The 24,991-nt window shown below is 43.6% G+C and overlaps 1 protein-coding gene and 1 pseudogene across 6 annotated transcripts in view; one reads left to right on the top strand and one right to left on the bottom strand.

The window, feature by feature from the left end:
- The window catches only part of Tmem164 (transmembrane protein 164), a 174,171-nt gene that overhangs the window by 75,482 nt on the left and 73,698 nt on the right, over window positions 1-24,991 (bottom strand). For 4 of the 6 annotated variants that reach the window (XM_052737280.1, XM_052737309.1, XM_052737290.1 and 1 more), the window contains exon 4: window positions 10,344-10,410. The exons of the other annotated variants lie outside the window; for them this stretch is intronic. In XM_052737280.1, the coding sequence (XP_052593240.1) occupies window positions 10,344-10,410 (67 nt within the window). The remainder of the gene's footprint in view (window positions 1-10,343; window positions 10,411-24,991) is intronic. 6 annotated transcript variants of the gene reach the window in all.
- LOC128109814 (POU domain, class 5, transcription factor 1-like) lies at window positions 5,030-6,124 on the top strand (annotated as a pseudogene).

Genomic DNA, 24,991 nt, shown 5'->3' with positions numbered 1-24,991 from the left:
GGAAGAGGAAGGCTGAGTCAGAGAGACACTGCTAGCCGCCACGATGACAAACAGCATGTGAAGATGCCGGTAAGCCATGAGCCACGTGGCAAGGTATAGATGTATAGAAATGGATTAATTTAAGCTGTAAGAACAGTTAGCAAGAAGCCTGCCATGGCCATACAGTTTGTAACCAATATAAGTCTCTGTGTTTACTTGGTTGGGTCTGAGCGGCTGTGGGACTGGCAGGTGAGAGAGATTTGTCCTGACCGTGGGCCAGGCAGGAAAACTCTAGCTACAAACTTGGCAAATAAGACTTTTATTACATGAAGAAACATCTCTTAGCTAGGTGTGGTGGTATATGGCTATTAGCCCAGCACTTGAGAGGTGTGACAGGAGATTTGGAGTCCAAGGTCATCTGGGGTTACATAGTGAGTTTGAGACCAACCTAGGACACATAGGATCGTGCTCTCACCCTTCAAAAAATCAACATTTAGAATAGTAGCTCAAGGTGAAGAGAAAAGATATTGGGGAGGGTTGTGTTCTATAGAGCCAAGGCAACCAGGAAGCTCAGAAGGCAAGCAGGCTGACATGTGACTCCCACTGTGCCAATCCCTGAATAGTGTCTCAGCCTCTGGCTTGGGCCTACTAATCTACCCAATAGGTCTGTCTACTCTGTTTTAGAGAAAGGAGAGAGGAAGGTAGTGAAGGAGAGAGATGGGGGTAGGGGCAGGAGTGAGCCTAATTTTCCTGTCAGAAGGGAAGGAAAGGGGCAGGCTGGCCAGTTTCCTAATCAAACACACTGCCCCTGAACCAAATGCAAAAAAATAAAAGTAGTGTTCATCAGTACGAACAAGAATCCCTGCCAGGGAATTTTAATCTCACTCAGCAAGGCTAATTCTGAAACAAAGCCCCCTTCATGACACTGAGCAACTCAGGGAGCTGAGGCCAAAACCAAAACGCCGCAGAATAACATTAAAAGTGGCACACTGACAGGAGTCCTCCTCAAAATTTTGGGATAATATTAGCAATAATAGTAGTCCCTCCCCATGGGGTGCTTCTCCATAGCTTCTGGTAACTAGAAGCCTCCCATGAACAGCAGAACTTACAGATAAGCTAATGAGGACAGCAAGACACGCACTACCTTGTGCAAGGTCATGTGGCTGCGCCCACAGGAACTGACTAGAAATCCACAGACAGGCTGGCCCCACAGAGGGCACATGTGACCTCTTAACATCTACCGAGGGGAAAAAGGCCCTTTGAGAACACAGAGCAAACATTAGCAGTCATTAATGCCCCACAGTTTCAGTTCGATTTGAGTATTTTTCTGTATTTTCCTTGTTTTTCTGTACTGTACATACATTAAGTTTATTGAAAAAAATCATATATCCAAGCCATGTGGTCCAGGTCTATAATCCTAGCTACTCAGAAGGCTGAGGCAGGAGGGTCCAAAATTCAAACCCACCTGGACTTACTGAGTGAAATCCCCTTATAAAATAAAATGTAGAAACACAAACAGGGAAAACAAATTCTGGGATGTAGATCAAAGGTCCATTGCCTATTATGAATGATATCTGCACATGCCCAGTGTGAATGAAGCTTAATTGCTAATATAGCCACATATGTAGCATACGTGCGTGCGCGCGCACGCGCGCGCGCACACACACACACACACACACACACACACACACACACACACACACACACAAGACAACAGCCTCTTGCCTCATGTTGTTTGTAATCTCTGGGGGAAACCGTCTATGCATTAGTGATGACTTTTCTGTCTTACTGTATTGCATGCATTTTCAACAATAACATTGTCTTTTGTTATAAACTTAGGAATAAATAGAATTTTAAGTGGCTGAAAAAAATAACTCACCAGGAAAAGTTCTCTGCCACCTTTCTTTCTTCAAACCCAAGATCCCAAAACACATGAAAGGGACCTCTGGACATTCTCGCAATATTATGGAAGATATTCTGGTAGAGTCTTTGTATCTTTTCCTTTTTAAAACATTTCTTGACTATTTGAGAATCTCATACATGTATCTGATCATATCCACCTACAATTTCCCCTGTCCATCCTCACTATGCTCCTCTCAACATGCTACTACCCAATCTCATGTCTTGTTTTTTAATTGGGGTTAAACCTAGGACCTACCACATGTTAACCAAGCACTCTATCACTGGATCAACCCTCTTTTTAGCATTTATTTTGACACGGAGTTTCACTAAACTGCTCAGACTAGCCTCAGACTCCAAATCTAGCCCAAACTGGCCTTTGACTTGTGACCCTCCTGCCTCAGCATCAAACAGACCTGCATTTCCAGGCCCTGAATATTCAACTATTATCTGTGGAACCTATAATGTTCTAAGTATGAGTCCCTGCAGGGATTAGGCAGAAAGCAAGAGCCACTGTTCACCCTCACAGAGCATACTTACGATGTATGATCCACTCCAACCATCAAGCAGCTAATGGAAAAGAACTGTGTGCATGCCTGATGAGATTATTGACTGTCTAGTTTTAGGTTAAGAGGAAAGCACAATGGAATGTTTATTATCAAATCTCAACTGTGCACAAAATTTAGTCTCAAATAGTCCAGCAATCTAAAAACTATGAAAATCTTTATCTGTAGGTATGAGCAAGAAGAAGTGTGAACTGACAGACACATAAGCCTTTGACACAATTACTCTTCAGGTGATAGCACTGAAGGCTGGTAGCAGAAAACAATTCCCCTTTTTATATTCTTCTGACTGGGTTTTTAGTAAGCATTATTATACCTGTAATCCAAATACGAGAGTAGTTCCTAGAATTTGGTTAAACTTGTGAGCCCTCAACCCTTTTCAACAGACCCCACATCTCAGACACATTGCATTTATCGGATTCAGTACACATCATCCTTTGTAGAAAGCGAAGGGACAATTTTGCCTCAGTTAATGCCTCAGCAATTTACAGCCTCTTTTGAAATCAAGCTTTTGATGCCTTAAGTACCCTCAAGAAACCAAAAAGATATTCTGTCCTTGGCTCAAATCGAAAATCCAAACTATAACTTTTTTAAGCAGCTCGATTTTGTCAGTCACATAAATAACTCTTCCAGGTCAATTAGCACATTTCAATGTGCCAATTAGCAAAGAGTGAGATTCTCGAGCCTGTTCGCGTTGATGACAGCAAAGCTGTCCCAGCAACCCACATGGGGACAAGGTGTGCTGGCAGCAAGGTTTCTGAATGGTGGGGAGCAGTCCTAACCATGACAAAAGCACTACTAACCTCTTCTGTTGAGTCTGAGAGTGGGGAGAATTTCAAGAACACTGGCAAGAAAAGGACTGGGAAAATGGGGGAGGGGTGGGAAAGGGAATGAATCTAATAGCTGAACAAAGATACACAATAATGGGCAATTTTGATAATGAGCTAATCATACACTGGAGGCTTCGGGCCTTGGAGAAGAAAGGAGCTGGATGAAAAGGATCATTATCACTCTTCTTATAATCCTAGCAGAAGACAGAAGTCTGCAAATACAGACACAGGCCAGGCTAGTGTCTTCCATCTGGCAAAGGATTGATACAATGTCTTAAGGTTGTTTTCTATGCCAGTCTCGGCTGCTTAGAACACTGAGAAGAAAGTGTCACGGGAGTTAGAGGGCAAAACGGAGATCAGTAGAGGGCTACAAATGCTACATGGGCCCAGTGCCTCTTTTCAGGGCCAGATTACCAGCTTTGCAGGTAACTGGTAATCACATCTCTAACCAGCTTCCATGACCATCCTCCATGGATGCCACTTTTGGGTTGCTTGACCTTTCCAGAAGGTAATTTAGCCAGGTGTCTTAATTAGGGTTTCTATTTCTGTGAAGAGATACCATGACCATGGCAACTTTATTTTTTTGACATGGGGCTTCTCTGTGTACCTCTAGCTGACCTGAAACTCACTCTGTAGAGCAGCAGGCTGGCCTCAAACTCACAGAGATTTACTTGCCTCTGCCTCCCAAGTGCTGGGATTAAAGGTGTGTGCCACCACCGCCTGGCCATGACAACTCTAATAAAGAAAAACATTTAACTGAGGTGGCTTCCCTTATAGTTCAGCGGTTCAGTCCATTATCATCATGGTAGAACATGGTGGCATGCAGGCAGACATGGTGCTGGAGAAGTAGCTGAGAGTCCTACATCTTGCAGGCAACAGGAAGTGGTCTCAATGTCACACTGGGGGAAGCTTGAGCAAAAGAAAGCTCAAAGCCCACCCCCACAGTGACACACTTCCTCCAACAAGGCCACATCTACTTCAACAAGGCGGGCGGTGGTGGCTCATGCCTTTAATCCCAGCACTCGGGAGGCAGAGGCAGGTGGATCTCTGTGAGTTCAAAGCCAGCCTGGTCTACAAAGCGAGTTTCAGGAAAGGCACAAAGCTACACAGAGAAACCCTGTCTCGAAAAAAAAAAAATCAAACCTACTTCAACAAGGCCACACTTCCTAATGGTGCCACTCTCTTTGGAGGCCATTTTCTTTCAAACCACCATACCAGGCTTACATGATATTCTTTGCAAAGACATATGTACAGATGTGGAACCCAGCATAACCATAAGGACAAAAGGTTCATGACTATAACAAGGGATATACAAAGTGCATAGCACATCTGTTTTCCAAGCTATGACCTATGTGGCCAGGGGAATATAATTTTGGATCCATAAATGGGCAGGAAAGAGGAGGAGGGGAGGCAGTGGTCTGTGTCCCTCCTGATACTATATGGGAAATTATGTGCTTGAGGGCTAGGCGTCAATGGTAGAGGACTTGCCTAGCATGCACATAAATCTGGGTTCAATCCCTAGCACTATGCACACAAAGAAGAATATTTGTGCATTTGTCTGGGAAGAGGCTCTGAAGTTTCCTCCAGCTACTCAGCAAGGCCTGTGATCCAATTCTTAAAGCTAAAAGGAAGCTAGAAAGCATTGCCTACACCCCATCTCACTAGCTAGCATACACATTCAACTCTAAATCTTGGTCACAGAATAGAAGATGCGGGCATCAGACCTGGGTTCTAGGCATGCCTCCTCCTTCAGCAAGTAACATTTAACCTCAGAAATCTCCCTATCAGAGCAGTCTGTAAGTGAACCCTCCTTCCATCAGGTCCCTGGATTGGGGTGCCCACCTTCTCCATGGCCAGATACCAGGCTTCAGAACTGGCCTTTTCACCCCCACCAGGGGTAGGAGTCAGAGTAAGTGGACCCTCAGACCTGGAAGCTTCCAAGGCCATCTGGTTGGGCACAAAATTGAACCAGGGGTTTGGCCAGGCTTGGAAATGTGTGGAACTCCCCATGTCCCCCAATGTATGAATTCTGTGAAGGGATGGCATACTGTGGACCTCAGGTTGGAGTGGGCCTAATGCCCCAAGTTAGCCTGGAAGACTTTGCGGCCTGAGGCAGGCAGGCAACTTGGAGGGGGCTTCCTCTGAGTCCTGTACTGTCTGTCCACCCCAGTGCCATGAAGGTGGAGAAGGGGAGGGTGGAGCCAAGTTCCAAGGAGTCCCAGGACTGAAAACCCTGCAGAAAGAATTAGAACAGTTTGCCAAGCTGCTAAAGCAGAAGAGGATCACCTTGGGGTATACCCAGGCTGATGTGGGGCTCACCAGGACATTGCTCTTTGGAAAGGTTCAGCCAAATGACCATCTGCCACTTTGAGTCCCTGCAGCTCAATTTCAAGAACAAGTGTAAGCTCGGGCCCCTGCTGGAGACATGAGAACCTTCAGGAGATGTACAAAGTGAAGACCCTGATGAAGGCCCACCAGAGAAACCGGAGCATGGAGAACGACGTAAGAAGGAACCTGGAGAACATGTTCCTGTAAACCCACCCTGCAGCGGATCAGCATCATCACCAAGGAGCTCGGACTAGAGAAGGCTACAGTCTGAGGGTGCTTCTTTATTTGCCAGGAGGGCAAACAATTAAGCATTGCCTATTCCCAGTGAGGAGTACGAGACACTTCAGGGTCTCCTTTCCCAGGGAGGCCTCTATCCTTTCCTCTGTCCTCAGGGCCCGGTGTTGGTGCTCCAGGCTACAGGGGCACCCACTTCACCATGCTCTACTCTGAGATCCCGTTTCCCAAGACGAAGCCTTTCCCTCTATTCCGGCCACTGCTCTGAGCTCTCCCATACATTCAAACTGAGGCATTAGCCCCACCCAGGGATGGGGGGAGCAGAGGGAAGGGGGAGGTGGTAGATGAAGAGAACCTGGAGCCTGTTCCACCATAGTTTGGGGATTAAGTTCTTCAGTTACTGAGAAGGGATTAGAAGCACAAAAGGGTGGGGGACAAGGAAGTGTTGGGGGAGGTAGGTAGTTGAAGGAAAGATGAAGTTCAGTGATCACACTGATCATGAGCCAATCATTCATCATTTTGTTCTTACATAAAGAAGTCTGGGACAGCAGGAAGAAAAAAGGAAGAGACAGAGAGAGAGAGAAGGAAGGAAGGAAGGAAGGAAGGGAGGGAGGGAGGGAGGGAGGAAGGAAGGAAGGAAGGAAGGAAGGAAGGAGGGAGGGAGGGAGGAAAGAAAGAAAGAAAGAGAAAAAAGAGGGGAGAGGAGAGAGAGAGAGGGAGGGAGGGAGGGGAGGGAGGACAGACAGACAGACAGACAGGACAGAGGGAGGGAGGGCATCTCCCTACCAGAAGAGAAGATCAGATCACACAAGCTTTGAGCACCTGAGTAATCTAACCAGCGGGTTCCATGATGTGCTTCCTCCGCTTGCCTTTAAGAAGCAGAAGGACACACCACTGCAAATTACCTTGAAGATGCTTCATCTCAAGCTAGATCCTAGCTATAAGGAGCACTTACTTGTAACTTGGTCCATGGAAATAAAGGTCCTTCTTCTAGGGTGTTAGCTTTAAAGATGGAGAAACCCATAGAACTGAAGGTGGCACATTTTCTAGATGATCTGCAAATCCTGTTGCCAGTCACAGGGCAGAAGAGTTCACATGGAAATTCACTGATGACCTCAAACCCTTTAGCTGACTATGGCGATCTCCTCCACCTCCCTCTCACCCTGTCTTTATGCATGCAAGTGTATATATGTTGTAGGATAGGCACACCACTAATTAGTTCTTTCTCTTGCTTCCTCATTATTGCTAATGAGGAAGAAGAGATTAAGAAGATAAAGGGCCAAGAAGGAAAGGCAAAAGAGAAGTCAAAGCTGCTTTTCCTGCCTAAATGGACCATCAGGTTTAACCAAGAAGTGCCAGCCTCCCTGTGTCTCCTTGGAAGCCAATCTGAACTTGACCTCTGCAAAGCTGGCTGTCTTAAAGGCCAAAGTTGCTCAAGCGGACCCCAAATATATGAAAGAGCCAGACCAGTACCAATGTCACAGACAAATGCAGAAGGAGATGGACGTGAGCTTCGTTCAGCTTTATTTTAGAATAGAAGTGTAAAGATTTACTAGGGTAGCTGGACTCACTTCTTAAGAAGTTTCAGTGACTGAAGCTGGAGAGATGGCTCAGTGGTTAAGAGCACTGACTGTTCTCCCAGAGGTCCTGAGTTCAATTCCCAGCAATTCCCACATGGTGGCTCACAACCATCTATAAATAAGATCTGATGCTCTCTTCTGACATAATGACTGTATACATAATAAATAAACATTTTTTTTTAAAAAAAAGAAGTTTCAGTGACAAGAAAAGTGATACACATTCTTGATGAGCTGGTTGATTACAACTTGGCACTTATTTAGAAAGCACTGTGGATTGTGGCAACTAATCCATGCCATGACAAGGGGGAGAAAAGAAAGATGGGAGGTGGGGAGAGAAAGAGAGAAAAGGGGAAAGAGGTGGAGGAAAAAAGCCAGGGGGAGAAAAACCATCAAGGCGTGGCAGGGAAGAAACAAGGTTATCTGTGTAAGATAGTACGTGGATTATGGACCCCAGGTCCTCTGCAACCCCTGTTTATATGTCCAAGTTCTAACCCTGGTATCTTGCAATGTGAGTATATTTGGAGAGAGGGATTTATAGGCGAGATGAAGATGAAAGTAGGCTATTCAAATGTGCTCTGATTCAATGTGATAGATGTCTTCATAAATAGTTGACCACACCAAGAAATCATGAGAATAAAAACATAATGATGGCTGCCATCTTCAAGCAAGAGGCCTGAAGAAGCCAATCCCGCTGCCATCTTGACATTGGAGATAATAATTGAACATAGCCTCGGAAGCTGTAAAGATTAACTAAATCCACTCATGCAAAACAGTTACAGCAGCAACTGGCATGAAATGGGCCCTCAAGAAGCAGCAACTGAGGTAGTTACTGATAAAAAGCTCCGGAACACATCAGGAGACCTGGTGAGACACACTCAATTGCTGTTAACAATAGTGTCTCAATGAAAACCTCACCACCAGCATCTACCAGTATTTTGTTATGGTTGTTTGTTTGGTACGGGGAAAGAATTCAGGGTCTTGTATACCAGAAGTATATGTTCTCCCTACACTTGGAGGCCTAAGACATGAGTTTTGATTCTACAATTCGGCAGGTCAATTCAGGCAACTTATATTAGGAGGGACATGGAATTGAGGCCAGCTGTGCCTGTGATGCAGCCTGTGCCTGCTCATGCCATCTCACAAGGGAACACTGATCAGAATGACCCCTTTCTATTAACTCAGAAACAACACTGCCTGCCATCTCTCAATTCACATCAGCCCAAACGGTCCACGTAAAAGGTGCTTTAGGCTCCTTGAAGGAAAGGGTCGAGGCCATCAAAGGTACCATCTAAGTAGATTCAGATACAGTAAACCTGGGGTGGGGCTGGAACCCCAACATTTCTAACAAGCAACACCCAGTTGATGCTTAATTTCAGGCCACACTTTGAATTATACACTTAGAGCAACTGAATTATGAGTGCCCAACACATGGGTTCTCTGGGGACAGTCCGAGAGATGCCCTGCTTGGGCATCACTTGGGGGTTTGTCGGCTACTGTCCTGTGCCAGGCAGTTGCTCTGGCAGTGGGACCCAGCAAACCTTCTTATTTGCTTGTTTCTTTGTTTCACGGTGCTAGCGATGGGAACCAGGGCCTTGAGTACACTAGGCAGGCATTCCAGTACTGAGCTAAAGCCACAGCCCAGCTAATAATCTGATGATGAGTCTGGAGCATAGTGAGACGGTTCAAAACTCATTGTTCTAGATGAACTTTCACTTTTTTTTTTTTTTTTTTTTTTTTGGTTTTTCGAGACAGGGTTTCTCTGTGTAGCTTTGTGCCTTTCCTGGAACTTACTCGGTAGCCCAGGCTGGCCTCGAACTCACAGAGATCCGCCTGGCTCTGCCTCCCGAGTGCTGGGATTAAAGGCGTGCGCCACCATCGCCCGGCGAACTTTCACTTTTAATGTCTACTGCTGTATTATATAAATCTAGACCAGCACAACTTACAGTATTGAGGACCATCTGTAGAGAGAAGATGATTACATTCTTCAGAAGGAGCAGCGTGTGGCCAGATTTTTGGGATTAAGGGCCTCAGAGTCTGGTCATAACTGTCACTTACAATTCAGGTGACATCCTGAATGTCACTTTCTTCCTCTAAGAAACAAGAGGCTGTAATACTTGTCCTATCTACCTACCTAAAAAAAAACAAACAAAAAACCAAAAAACAAAAACAAAAAATAAAACAAAAAATTATCACATCAAAAGACCTTGTCTTGTAAACTACAAAATTCTATCTAAATCAATGGTTATCAATGGTTAAGCTATGATGTTCATCAAGGCAGCAAACTTAAGTCATGAAAGCATAAAGCAATATAACTCACCTTTAAAGGAAATCTCCCCCTGGACTTTCAATAAGTGTCTCATTAGTTTCTGTAGGAGTCTAGACAGTATACTATTCCCCCAGCCTTGTACCTCCTTCTTCTCCTGAAGTTGGAGGTGGAGGAGTGACCCACTCTGCCCTGGGGATTTGAGTGCATGCAGAAGAAATATGCTTGCTCAAGAGGATCCTTAGTAAAATAGACAAGTTTTGAGGCTCCCTAGCATGTTGATCTACATCATTGTGCCCCTGAAAACATCTAGAAGACTCAGCCTAAGGGTATGATTCTAGACCTCTTTTTTCCCATAGAACCTCTCCAATTTCTAGATAACATTTTGGTTTTTCTAGTTCTGATCTAAACCCTTGCTGTAGCCCAAGCCTAACAAACTACTCCTGCCCCATCAAGCCTCCATTAACTCCAGACATGACTGTGTCAAACATTAATATACACAAATTCACATCACTTGGCCATAAGGGCAAAGACTTAGGAGAAACATTGGATACAAATTCAAATCACTTGGCCATAAGGGCAAAGACTTAAGAGAAACATTGGATAGCAAAGGAGTAAGCATATAGTGATTTAGATTACTGATTCATTTCTAGAAGAGACTACTTACCAGCCGGGTATTTACCACAGGAAACAGCAATGCCAGAAGAGCTCCATTCAACATGTGCATCTGTAACCTGTAGGAGAAAGAAGAGCAACAGGTCACGAGAGAGAAGAAAATGCTGGAGGTTGAGCTAAGCCATGTGGGAGAAGTATCCCTCTGCTTACCCAAAGGCAAAGTATATGAAAATCAGTATATTTTGTGTTTATTACCTGAAACACATACTGTCTCAGAATCCCCAGACACTTCTTGAACACACTGTGGTTATAACAGTTCATAACCTACCAAGGTCTGTGTTTCCTAAACATTCAGTCAGCCCCAACCAATGGCTCTAACTGCTGCAGCATTTGAAAAGTACAATAGCTAAATGCTTGTTGTTAGTATAGAGGCCTGTTTATTAGAATGCAGCTGCTTGTTTAACGAGCTATGGTCAGTCTTTCGGCCAAAGATCTGGACAGAAAGCACTGGTACATGCTAGGGAGCTGTCTATGAGGGTCCATACCGTCATCTAGGAGGCAAGCTTCCAGGAACACTTGTGAGGAACTATCTAGATTAAGGTTAACTTGAGAATGCCTGGGATGGACTATCAAAATTGGGTTAGCTGAGGTGGAAAGACCCACAGTGACTGAACAGGACCATTCCCTGGGCCTGGGATCCTAGACTGTGTAAAACAGAGATGGAAAACTGAGCTGCACGTATTAACTTATTGCTCTTTGCTCTTGGCTGTGGATGTAATGTGAGCAGTTCTCTCAGGTTCCTGCTGCCTTGACTTCCCGACACTGGGGGACTATAACATGGAATTGTGAATAAAATAAGTCCTTTCTCCCTTAAGTTCCTCTTGTCAGTGTGTTTAACACAGCAACAGGAAAAGCAACTAACAGGATCTGACTGCAGTGTCATCCACACTGTTTGCCGGCTGTCTAGCCACACCTTTAGTAGCTGCTGCAGGAGGTGGGGAGGGCAAACAAGGAAACCCTCAGACTTTCTCTGATCTAGTCTATATATGAGACCCTGTTGCTTAAAGGCGAAGCAGTGCTAGGGCCTCAGCTTGGAAGAGCACTTGATTAGCATACATCACAGCATCCCATCCCTCGCATTAACAGAAGAGGGGAGAGGGACAGAGGAAAGAAAAGAGGAACACCAAGTAAGGATAGTGTTTCCAGGTCTCGATAGCAGACTTCTTAAAATGCACACTACACATCCTTCCTGAGTCAAGAACAATTAACCCAGGAACAAGCCCTTCTTGTGAGGGCTCTGAGGGGGGATTTAAGCAGCTTTCTTCACCATTCTGGGTTCTTACTTGAGAGAGAGACAAAGAATGAGTTTGTTCCTCCTGAAGAAAAGCTGATTTGATGGGTCATGGACAACCTGAACTGTGCCTCTCAGACACACAACAGTAAAAGCACTAGCTGAGTAAGACACAGCTAAGTAAGATACTGGATGGCTTCTGAGTCACTCCCCTCCCCGCACCCCCGCACCCCCGCCCCGATATGCACACTACTCCTAGGACAATAGATCTTAAAGAAGAACCCTACTAGGCATGTCCAACTTTAGGCCATGGGCTACATGTGCCAGGTAAACTAGAAATGTGGTACAACAAAAAGTCATTAACATAAAACATAATGAAGGTACTTCTGCTATTGTTTCTGTAATGCAGTTGTGTGATTTTCAAAGGAGAATTTTGTAGATGACAATATTGTGTCGTGGCATCCAAAGTTTGAACACACCTGCACCTAGACATTTGCCGCTCCTCTTCTAGCTCCCAGAAGTGGCCTGTGTAGCCCAGAAGATGGCACAGAAGCCCCTGACTGCCTTTCATTCCTGCTAATCTGTTTCTTCCTGCTATTCTTTGTCACCAAGGCCTCAATGATGGTCATGATGCTCACTCAATACATTTCCGGAAAGTATCAAATGAATTGCTTTGTGTGAACCTTCTCACTTAATTCTGATAGCAAATTTCTAAACAGGCACTGTGACTTTTCCACCATTTTGATATGGAAACAAAGTTCACTCAGAAAAGTTAGGTGACGTGCTCAAATGCCAGGACTCACACTCAAATCTATCTGATATCAGACTTCAAACTCCCATCATTTAGCACTGCCTTATATCGGCGCCTCCCTCCCTCCCTTTCAAATATGACCTCAGATAAGGTGGAAATGTGTCTCTGTCCTTCCTTTGGTTCCAGGCATCTCTCTACCTCCTGCATCATTTGTCCTAGATTCCATATGACATTGAGGGTGGTTTTTAGGGTGAAAGACTCTCTAGACATACAGGTTATTAAGAGTAGGCAGACCAAAGCAATGCCACTTCTTTACCTCAGGCTGACTAGCAGAGTTTTCAGAAAGGCCACCCAGACACCCTGTGCTCTGGAAAAGTGATTTTAGGTCTTGAGAAAAGTCGACCCTGGCCTAATATTGCCACTTAGCCCTCTTCTGTGACAGCCACAGTGTAGATTCATGCTGGGAGAGGAAAAGTCTCATTGATGATCCATGTACCACTAGAATCCGGGGCCAGGCTTTGCCACTGACCTCAAAGGAAAGACGACATTTGTACAAGGCCAGTTAGGCATTTGGATATCAAAAGTTACATCTTGCCGGGTGGTAGTGGCGCACACCTTTAATCCCAGCACTCGGGAGGCAGAGGCAGGTGGATCTCTGCAGGTTCGAGGCCAGCCTGGGCTACAGAGTGAGTTCCAGGAAAGGTGCAAAGCTACACAGAGAAACCCTGTCTTGAAAATCCTATAAAAAAAAAAGTTACATCTCAGGGATGACAGAATGGATTCCAAGTGCCCATGGGAGGCCACTGATAAAGATAATATCAAGTAATATTATTAAGCTAGTGATAAAATTAATACGAAGACAAAAAATCCCATATAAAGGCAAACCTTGTTTGAAGTTCTCAAAATTCCTTATAGAAGGAATGGGGGTGGGTAGAGTGAATTATATTTAATACATAAGAAGGACTTGTATAAATAATTAACAAAAATATGGACCATGTGTAAATCACTGGGCTAAATATTCAAATATATTTAATTCAACCCTTCTAGGTCTTCCTTTTGTTTTGTTTTTGTTGTTTGTTTGTTTGTTTCGAGACAAGGTCGAACTATGTAGCTCTGACTGTCCTGGAACTCACTCTGTATTTCTTGCTGGCCTTGAACTCTGGCTGGCCTTGAACTCACAGAGATCCACCTACCTCTTCTGCCTAAGTACTGAGATTAAAAGTGTAAGCCACTACACCCAGCTTACCTAGTTTTTTATTATAATGGTCATTATCATCTTGATTTCATAACTGAGAAAACAAAAACTCCAAATAATTGACCCGCCCAAGATCAGATGGTAATAAGTCAAGTTTCAAGCCTACATTTTGCCACTGTACTCATCTTCACACATGGAATGACATATGTCCTGTCTAACTAGTTACTATTTGTATTATAATCAGCAAGGGCTGTGTGAGGTGTTTCTTAATGTTTTAATTATGCGTGTGTGTGTGTGTGTGTGTGTGTGTGTGTGTGTGTGTGTGTGTGTGTGTGAGAGAGAGAGAGAGAGAGAGAGAGAGAGAGAGAGAGAGAGAGAGAGAGAGAGAGAGACAGAGCGGGGAAAGATCACTTGCTTCATATATGTACAGCCCTGGGTTCTATTCCCAGTTCTCACACACACAAACACGCACGCACGCGCATTACCCATTACCTTTATGACTGGGATAAGTATGCCCTCTCCAGAGGATCAGTCCTACAGACAGAAAGGCGTGGTTGTGGGCAGGTCTTTGACATGTAAACTAGTCAGTCCACAGCTGTACGTCCTCTGCATATACTCCTCCACTTTAGCCATCCCAGGACCCGGTGCCATGCAACTAAAATCTACCCCTGCAGTTAGAGCTTATAGAAATGATTCAAACTAGGCAATCCTGAACCCTTCACCCAGCTCTGCCTTCTCTTGCCTTCCCAGAGAATCTTCATTGACAGTGGCCTAAATGTTCCCTTCTTCGTGACTGCTCCATCTTGATGTCCTTCCCATGCGGTGGCTCTACTTGGAGGACTAAATCCTTTCAAATAGAATGAACTTTGTTGTCTTCCATCTCCTCTTTAGCTACACCTGACTGGCCACGTGGCCAAAGAAAAATACAAAACAGCATTACTACTCTCACTCATACTTCCTGGAGGCAATGTTTTTATTTTTGTTTTATGTGTATGAAGGTGTGCCTGCATGCATGTGTGTACACTATGGGGGTGCCTGCTGCTCCCCAAGACCAGAAGAGGGTATCAGATTCCCATGGAACTGGTGTGAAAGGCCATTGTGAGCTGCCCTGTGGATACTCGGAACCCAACACAGATACGCTACAAGAGCAGCAAGTGCTCTAAGCCAGCTAAGCAATCTCTCCAACCGTCTTGTAAGCAATCCCAGTTTATACTGTGCTCTGTTAGCTCAGTTGGTTAGAACCTATGGCTCCACAGAGGAAAGACTGCAGCTCTCACTAAAATGATCTACGGATCCCAAGCAATTTTGACCAAAATCTCAGCAGTATGTTTTGTGTATGTGGATAAACTGATTTTAAAATGTACGTGGAAAGGACAGAGGGACAGGAATAACAACCTGATTTTAAAGTTACAGCCGCCAAAACAATGTGCCATTGGTCAAGAACAGAGCCAACAATCAACAAAGCAGAACACTTCAGAATCAGACTACATTGATATGCTCACTATTTTGACAATAGTGTAAATAGTATTATGACAGTGGAGCATTCACATCACCTTCGAACAGGATTGCTAAACCACCACAGCAGAATTCGTTACACTGAATGTAGAGAAAGTGGAACGCTCATTTGTTGTGGAAAATACAAAACTACTACTTCAGGTAAGTTGGGCAGTATATTATAATTTTTTTGCATTTTTTACCACTTAAAAGAAATTTTAAATTTAAATATATTTTGATCATATTCTTCCCCTCCCCCCAAGTTTGTCCAGTTCCTCTCCTCCTCCCTCCCTACCCAACTTCAAGTTTGTTCTCAAAAAACAAACCAAAAGCCCAATACAACAACAAAACTCCCAAAACCTAGAAAACAAACTCCAACATCACCCAAAAAAGAAAAATAAAAAATGTCAAACTGCAACCAAATAAAAACCACACACACACACACACACACACACACACACACACACACACACACACACAGCAAACAAACAAACAAACAAACAAAAAACCTAAGTTGTCTATTATGTGTTGGTCAACTACTCCTGAACATGAGCTCTGCCCTGGAGTGGCTGATATTCCCTATGTCATTAATGTCCTTGGAGAACTCAAGAAACTAGATATTAAGAAAACAAATCGAATTAAAAGTTAATTTATAAAAGTGTAGAAAGCTGAAACTGCTCATTCTACGCCCCAATAATCTTGCTCCAGGGTATTTACCACCCTGAGATGGAAATTTTTGTTTCCCTGAAAACGCACACACTATAATGTTTATAGCACCTCTGTAATAGCCAAAATATGGATTCAGCACAAGTGCCTTTAAATGACAAAAACAAGAAAAAAAGAAACTGGACAATGCATATTGTGGAGAACCACTCAAAGAGAAAAATCGAGTAAACAACTAATAAAAGTAACAATTTGAACGCATCTCAAACGCAGTATGGGTGAAAGGTGGATCTCTGTGAGTTCAAGGACAGTCTGGTCTACATATCAAGGTCCAGGACAGCCAGGACTATCCAAAAATTAAAATAAAAAAAAGAGAGAGAGAGACAGAGAGAATTAATAGAGGAAGAAGGAACGAGACAGGAAAGAGAGGAGGAGTTCAGGGGCCAGCCACTCAGCTACACAGCCAGACACGGAAAGAAGGAAAGAAAAAATACTCAAGAATAGAGAAAGATAAAAGCCCCAAGGCCAAAGATAGACTGGATAATTTAAAATTAAGAAAAGCTGGCTAGCAACAAACCAAGCTAAGGCCGGGAATTTATAAAATGGATCTGAACACTCTGTCTGAGGCCAACCCAGGGCCCAGCTGCTGATCCTGCGAAACCCAACAACTTGGAAGTAAGTGTTGGTGAGACTACCCTGCTCAGCTGAAATCCATCCAGGAGAGGATTCAGAATCCTACAGTTTGAAGTCTGAGGAAACAAGATCAGCTGAGGAGTTGATGAATGAGCGGGGGAAAAAAAAGACAAGACTCCATAAGGCCAGGTGTATCGGCACACACCTTTAATCTCAGCACCCAGGAGACAGAGGCAGAAGAATCTCTGTGAGTTTGAGGCCAGCCTGGTCTACATAGTTTCAGGACAAGTCAGGGCTATGTAGAGAGACCCTGTGTTAAAAAAAAAAAAGCGGGGAAGAAAAATAAGGAAAAGAAAAGAAGGCACTATGCTGCGTGCACAAATGCACAAAACCATTCTCCAAAGACTATATGCAGAAAGATTCCATTTATATGACATTCTTGAGATAAAACAGTGGTCAGTCCTGAAAATATCATTCAAAGCAACATACAGACAGAGCAGGTTGTATCCTGTTCCGGGGTCTTCACACAGACCTACATGCAGGCAAAACACCAATGTACATAAACTACAAATAAATAAATTTTTTAAAAAAGAAAGAAAATCGGAACATAAAAAAACACACAAAGATTTTTTTTAAAAAAAAAAGGTGATAGGTACAAGAGGAAAGTTTGGGTGGCTTTGTCTGTGGGCACAAAGACCATTCCTCTGGTTGCAGTCAGTGGATTTCCACTACCTTATTCTGGACCCAACGGGGTCACATAATTGCAAAGGTTCCGGTACATTTCCCCCTCTTATAAAGTTGACATAAGCTTCTATCTGGAAATGCTCAACTGGTAAAAGAGGCAACTTAGATGAAAGCAATTTCCATTCTGAAACTCTACTTATCTAAATGAAAGCAATTTTCCATCTCAAATTTTAAACTTGAGGTACAGGGAAAGATGGCAAAGGGTAAAGATGAGGCTAATGCTACTATGTGTTATTAGTAACACTTAGTGAGTACTTAGTAGATGTCAGCTCCATGCTAAAAGATTTCCAGGGGTCAGCTCCTCTAACTGCTACCAGCACTCAAGGACGGAGTACTACTAATGCATCCTTTACAAGTGAAGAAATGGAGGCTGAGGCTTTCATCTTTGCTCACCATCGAGAAGCAAGCAGCCGAAAGCACACATATAGCCCAGGTCATGAAATCCCACTGGATTACTCAAGACTCTCCTAACATCTATCTAGGAAGATAAATGCTGAATTAATAGGATACTGTTTATATCCACTTATATTAATTATACTATATTATATTATGACACATTATTCATCCAAATAATAGATGTTTATATGGCCATTAGGAATAATTTTTAGATTAGTATTTAATAAGATAGATAGGGAAACAACTATAGTATATTAACTAAAATATAGAAGTAATTGTAATTACTAACATTTGTTTTGTTTGCCCTTTTGTTTTTTGAGACAGGGTCGAATATAGCCCAGGCTAGCCTTTAACTTGCTATATACCCTGATCCCCTGAATTCATCTCCTAAGTGTTGGTATTACAGACATACACCACCACATCTAGTCTGTTAGCTTTTAAAACATTACAAAGCACAAAAAGAATAATCATTATTTCTGAGCACATACATAAGGAAAACTGGAAGAAAGTTTTTTTTATCCTACTAACAGAAATGATCTCTTATCCATGACGATCTTCTTTGCTGCTTTATGAGATGTTTCATTTTTCTGTACAATAAACACACATGACTTTTCTAAGACTGGAGCATCTCTACTTTTCCATTACTAATTGCACAGCTTTAACACACTTTGCCCAAATCTTATTAAACCATATTGTTCTTTTTTTTTTTTTAAACACACCGCTGGGCGGTGGTGGTGCACACCTTTAATCCCAGCACTCGGGAGGCAGAGGCAGGAGGATTTCTGTGAGTTCGAGTCCCGCCTGGGCTACAGAGTGAGTTCCAGGAAAGGTACAAAGCTACACAGAGAAACCCTGTCTCGAAGAAACAAAAAAACAAAACAAACAAACAAAAAACAAAAAACCCCACAGAATGCAGGAGAGTCCACACTTTGCTTTCTCAAGATGGGAAAAGTTATCTGGAGTGATAGCCTTTCCTTTTTCCTGAAGATGGTGCATACCCAAACATATGTTGTAATACATAGCTATACAGAAGAAAGAAAAGGAAGGAAAAAGAAAGCGGTCCCTACTAAGTAAGATCGTCACGGGAGATTTGTAAAAGACAGAACTGAATATGCTTATGTGGGGAAGAAGATAGTTTATGTTATGGGCATGGGAGAGGAAGAGAGACCTATAATCAACTGGAAAAGTCCCAAAACATTAAGGAAAGAATGTATATGGATGTAGGCAGGGTCCAGACAATTAGGTCTTAGGAAAGCAGATACCTGAGCTCAGTACCACACCAAAGAAGAAATGGTTTCCCAGAACTACTGCCAATTTCTTAGGAGTCTTCTAGGTTTCTGGTCTCCTTCTCCCTTGAATGCATAGTGTTCTTCTGTACAGCTTTTTCTCCCTTGCCAAGACCAAGCCTTAATAAAGCTGCACAGGTCAGAGGCAATTCTCTAAACACCTTTCTTAGTAATGAGTCTAAAGCTAAGCCCAAAATCAGCTACCTCCACAGCAAGGGTGCCAAAAAGATGTCCCCTTTAAATGTTGTATCTATGGTTCTAAGCTGAGCTACGGTTCCAAATCTCAGGTTCCACAGAAGATGAGCACTGGGAAAAACACTAAGACACAACAGGTTAGGGCTGGAGTAACAGCTCAGTGGTGAAATGCTTGCCTCCCGTGCATGAGTCCCTAGACCTAGTCTTTAACACTGATGGGCGGGCAGCAAGGAAGGGGGGGGAGGGAAGGAGGGAGGGAGGGAAGGAGGGAGGGAGGGAGGGAGGGAGGGAGAGAGGATGGAAGAAAGGGAGAAAAGAAAAGAAAAAAAAATCCAACCAGTTCAACCCGAGCCTCAGAGCACTCAGATATGGGAGGCTCATTGGAGAAAGCCACGCTGTTTAAAATTCAATAATTATATTATAATCCCAGAAAAATAAACATTTAATTCAGAGAGTACAATAAAGTATAAGTGGGATCTAGAAGAGAGAGTATGACAAGGCTACAGAATTATCCTAATATCATGTGAACCAAAGGTTAATGGGGTATCAGTCTTGCAATGCCATGATCACATGTCAGGCTGTCCTAATTCTTGCCCTCAGCCATCCCCACATTTCCCTCACCTACCTTGGCTCACACCCGGCCTATAGTCTCTCCATCCAGCAGTGCACCTCTGCTCTCTGTGGCACAGATGAAATTTCATCTCCTCTCGTTCAAAAGCCTCCGGGAACTGAGTCAGCAGATACTCATGATCAGACAATCTCACTTGCATCACAGCTCCTCTGCTTTCCATGTGCTCATGAAGATGAGCAGCTTTCAGAGTTTCAGAACTGGGCAGCGGCAGTGGGGGGGGGGGGGCGCATGCCATAGGCTTCCAGCTCTCTGCCAGTCACTTTTCTTACACAGGATGGGCGGAGGAATCTGTAGACCTTCAAACTTCACAGCTCACAGACGTAGGTCTTGAGCTTCCCCGACTCTTGGTGCACATGTAGATAACCCATCACATTAAATAGTGGGTGTTCCCAATACAAGGAAACCATCAGCTCATAACCCAAAGCTGGGAAAATCTTAGCTGCCATTCTCTTTTCCTTCCCTTCCTTCAAGGTATCACAAGAGAGAAAGAGCAAGTCCTAAAAGGTCAGCTTTTCTAAGAAGTGCCTAGACCCTTGTGAGAGCTTCTAATGAGCAACCAGCTGGCCAAGGCAGCACAGTCCTGTAAGTCCCAGCAATTGGAGAGGCTGGGAGAGAGGGGTCACGAGCCCATGCATTCAAGGCCAAGCTATACACTATAGTAAGACCCAGTGATGAATGGCTGGCTGGATGAAAAGAAAGTGCAGTCAGGGCAACAAAAACCAAGCTGACAATTACATCCACCTGTGGTTAGAGGCATCAGAGACCAGGAAGGGGTGTAGAAGCCTCCTACCGGGTGATGACAACACCGCCTTTAGCTAGCTAGCAGACCCAACAGAGACAGGAACTCTGAAGCTGCTCTGTGGCTCCAGGACTTCAGTGCCCCTAGCCCTGAGATCTCAGCCTTTCTCTAATGTCACAAAGGGAGTGGAAAATCGACCTGGATCTGCTAACTGTTTTCCAGGAACAACATCAAACACACCAGAGCCCTGCCTCCGGAGCCAGCTCCTAACTCCTGGATAGATTGGAGAAGGCAGCAGGAATTTAGGCTGTTCATAGTCGTTGGTCAAACGGGGCAGCAAAGACCAGAGCTGAGAGGTAGAGAACATCCTCTGGACACCACCAAAAGAAAAGTAATAGGCTCTGAAGGGCAGTGCTATCCAGATGTAAAAGCCCAATCTCCAGCTGACAAGGAAGAATTTTCACCTTGAACCTACAGAACCAACAGACTCCAGTCAGTGTCTGCTCTTTTAGCTAGTGAGTCAATTGTGGGTGGTCAATAACTTAAGAACCAGAGTTTTCTAGTCTTGGAAAGGGCTGAGATCATCTATGGGCAGTCTAACTACCAACTGTATTATAATCAGGAAGGAGTGTCTGAGCATTTTTTAAAATATTTTAATTATTGGAGGGGGAGATGCATGCTTGCCATGGTGCATATTTGGAGGCCAGAGAACAACTTTTTGGAATTGGTTCTCTCCTTCCACCTGTATGTGAGTTCAGATATTAAACCCAGGCCATCAGACTTGTTTAGCAAGTGCCTTTACCCACTGAGACATCTCGAAGGCCTCTGTTTGCTTTTTAAGATGCCTCTGATATGAAGACTTGTGATAGAACCAGAAGTGTGCCAAAGAGAAAATCCCTGTTCTGATGCTTATATCTGAAGACATGAAGACTAATTCCAACCTTAATGCCCATGGGATGGTGTCACCAGAAGCAGCTGCAGCTTTCCAGAACCCGTTATCCCTCATCAAGGTATTCATTCCAAGTAGGCAAGAAATCACATCCTGCCATCTAACTAACAAGGCTACAGCTCTGTTGTACAGACCAAACCCCATTCCTCCTCAGCTATGGACTCTGTATGCTGGATCTAATTCTCCTAAAGTTAGGGGTATGGCCCTGCTCTTCCTTTGGTGTTGTGATAAAATATCTATCGGGAATTCCCAGTATTAACTGCTTTTACCTCTACAATTCAGCATTAAGAATAGTGACACTTGCCGGGCGGTGGTGGCGCACGCCTTTAATCCCAGCACTCGGGAGGCAGAGGCAGGCGGATCTTTGTGAGTTCGAGGCCAGCCTGGTCTCCAAAGCGAGTTCCAGGAAAGGCGCAAAGCTACACAGAGAAACCCTGTCTCAAAAAACCAAAAAAAAAAAAAAAAAAAAAGAATAGTGACACTGTACAATTGTTATCCCCAGCAGTCCCTACAAGTTTTGCATCTGATCCTGCTGCTTACATGACTAACACTTTAGTGGACCATAGCCATATTCATTCCTTTGCATATTTCTAGGCTCTTTCCTCACTATCAAAAGAACATTGTTCAAGGCCAGAGATTATGTTGTTCTACATCATGAGCCCCTAAGGTCTAAAATGTTGCTATGTAGCCCTTTATTTTATATATTAAAAAGTCACCCCAAGCCGGGCGGTGGTAGTGCATGCCTTGAATCCCAGCACTCGGGAGGCAGAGCCAGGCGGATCTCTGAGTTCTAGGCCAGCCTGGTCTACAAAGTGAGTTCTAGGAAAGGCTCCAAAGCTACGCAGAGAGACCCTGTCTCAAAAAAAACAAACCAAAAAAAGTCACCCCAAACCAAAATATACCCTAGGTTTCTACTTTAAAATCTGTGGCTAAAAACCCCTAATCCAGCCTCTCCCAACTTTCCAATCAAATAACTATAAGGTACCAAAAAAGATCAAATTCCCCAAATCAGTGAAAACCTTAAATGATGGTCAGACAGACTGACAGCCAGAATCTGCAAGAAATCTTGGTCAGTAATATGGGTCATGCTAAAGTGAGGGGAAAACTCTGGCCAAGCCATGCAGCAGCTTCTAAAAACCTGAAAAGAAGACAGGAAGATCCTAAATCCTGCTATGATCAGCCTCATGGCTGGCAATCAGGAAATCAGATAGCTGCTCCTCCACGGCATGACAACTGCTTACAGGTAATATTAGTAATTCCTGGAACCCATCTATATCTATGTGACCCTTCTCCCTTTCCTTAGAAGAGGTCACATACAATGGCAGGAAGCACCACCTCCTTTGGGCTGCATAGCCCAAGGTCATGGGCAGCACAAATACCACTTCACTAGGCTCTAATCAATTCTCCAAAGTCAAAACAGTAGAATATGATCTGATTGGTGCTAGCAAACTGCATGCTGAGGAGGGGAAGCTTCACAAGGAAACCTCTGGGAGTTATACATGTGGGAGACTATGGCTTTTTACATCCTTTATTTGTTCAGAGTATCTGAGAGCTTAGTAGTTGGGACAGACAATCTGAATAGTTACTAGACTGTGAGAAACGTACTAAAAAGCTGTGTGCATTAACCTGCCAGCAAAGAATGGAGCTGAGAAGTGGTTCTAACCAATACCACAGAGAATATAAAAATATTTAAAGGCATTATACACAATCTGTCTTTGACAAACAACAGATCCTCCTTTGAATATGCATAGACATACAAAAAGCCAGCGCAGTTCCTATGAAAATGTCTAGCAGCACATGGAGAAACGCATATCATTCTGGAGACTTGGAGAAGCACAAACATCCAAATTTAGTGTAAGAACCAGAAAGGATTTTAGAAAAACCTGAGTACATCCTGAATAGTATGCAAGAAAACTTGGACTCTGGGAAGCCACCAGAATAAGGCACACTGGGAAGGAAAATCAACAAGCTGAGGCAAAAAGAGCACTTTGCAAAGTAAGGAAGAATGACAAAGTTAAATTTCATAGCAGGGGTGACAGAGAGCAAAATCACTCAAACTCGTGGGAAGGAAGCCAAACATGAGTCTCTTGTAAACACACGGAGGAAAAGAGGAGATGACATTAGCAGTCCTTCAAAAGCTGCAATTAGGAATTCACTGCCGGGCGGTGGTGGCACACGCCTTTAATCCCAGCACTCGGGAGGCAGAGACAGGCAGATCTCTGTGAGGTCAAGGCCAGCCTGGTCTACAGAGCTAGTTCTAGGATAGCCAGGGCTACACCGAGAAACTTAGTTTTGAAAAACCAAAAAAAAAAAAAGAATCATGTAGAATCATTGTTTTATCCTGGCTGAGGAGATTCAACGTTGTGATGAAGTCAGTGAAATCATAGGATTAAAGTAAGTGCAGTCAAAATCCTGGCAGGATTTGGAAGAGAACCTGAGAAAAACATTTAAAGTTCACCTGAAACCAAAACACTGACTGATTGAGAGTAGCTGAGAAAAAGAACTGTGGGTGGCAGAGTAGACTGAGGGGGTAAGAGAAATCTGGTCTACCTGCCTGATGTTCCAAACCCAAGGCTTTGAAGCTGGGGCCTAATCTGTCCCTTTGCCCACCCAATGAAGGGCATGATACTCGGTGCCACTCTTTCCATCAATTAACTTCTTGTGGGGCTAGCAAGCTAGCTCAGCAGTGAAGAGCACTGGCTGCTCTTGTGGAGAATCTGAGTTCACCCACATGGTGGCTCACAACTGTCTAACTATGGGTCCAGGGGACCTGACACCCTCTTCTGGCTTCCATGAGCACCAGGCACACATGTGCTGCACATACATAAAGGCAAAATTCCATACACATAAGATAAAATAAGAAAAAGAATTTTTTTACAAAAAAGAATATAAAGCTGGGTTAAAACCCAAGAGAGATGAACAGAATAGTAAAACACACCCCTGAGCTAACTCCTAGCACATACAAGAAGTTACTTATTAAAGTATGGTAATGACCTTAGAGAATCCTTTGCTGGGTGTGATGGCATATACCTATAATCCTGGAAAGTATAGTCAGGAAAACCAGGAATTAAAGTCCAGCCTCTGCTATATGAACAATAAATACAGAAATAAGAAAACTACTGAGGGAAAAATACAAGCTATAGCCCTGCTTCACCCTGTTCATAGAACGGGTTTTAAATGGCCACATTAAATACTTTTTAATAGTGTAACACTGAACTTTCTAGCTAATCTCACAACAAGAAAGAGTCTGTTCAGGCATAAAAACACAGGAAGAGAGCTGGTTGTGGTAGTGGATTTGGGAGAATGAAACACGAGAACCAAGAATTCCAGGCCGTCCTGGGATACACAGTCAATTTCAAGCCAGTCTGGGCTACATGGTAAGACTCTATCTCAAATAATTAAATACATACATACATACATACATACATACATACATACTTACATACATACATATATCATAGGAAATACTCATGGCCTGAAGGAAGGAATAACCGATTCGACCAAGAAAAATGCAAAATTGATGTGCAGCAAACACTTCATTAAAAAGTTAAAAGTTGCAGTGTCTGTGGTGCATGTTTTTAATCCCAGCAATTAGGAGGGAGAGGCAGGCAGATTTCTGTGAGTCTAGTCCATCGAGAGCTACATAATGTGACCCTGTCTCAAAGAAAAAAAAAATGTTAAAACGTAAGCCAGGCATGGTGGTAAATGCTGTAATCCCAGCACTGAGGATGAT

The sequence above is a fragment of the Peromyscus californicus genome, unplaced genomic scaffold (assembly GCF_007827085.1).
Source record: "Peromyscus californicus insignis strain IS unplaced genomic scaffold, ASM782708v3 Scaffold_10__1_contigs__length_136768540, whole genome shotgun sequence".
Classification (NCBI taxonomy): domain Eukaryota; kingdom Metazoa; phylum Chordata; class Mammalia; order Rodentia; family Cricetidae; genus Peromyscus; species Peromyscus californicus.
The sequence above is the reverse complement of the archived record's forward strand: the minus strand, read 5'-3'. Positions and strand labels throughout refer to the sequence as shown.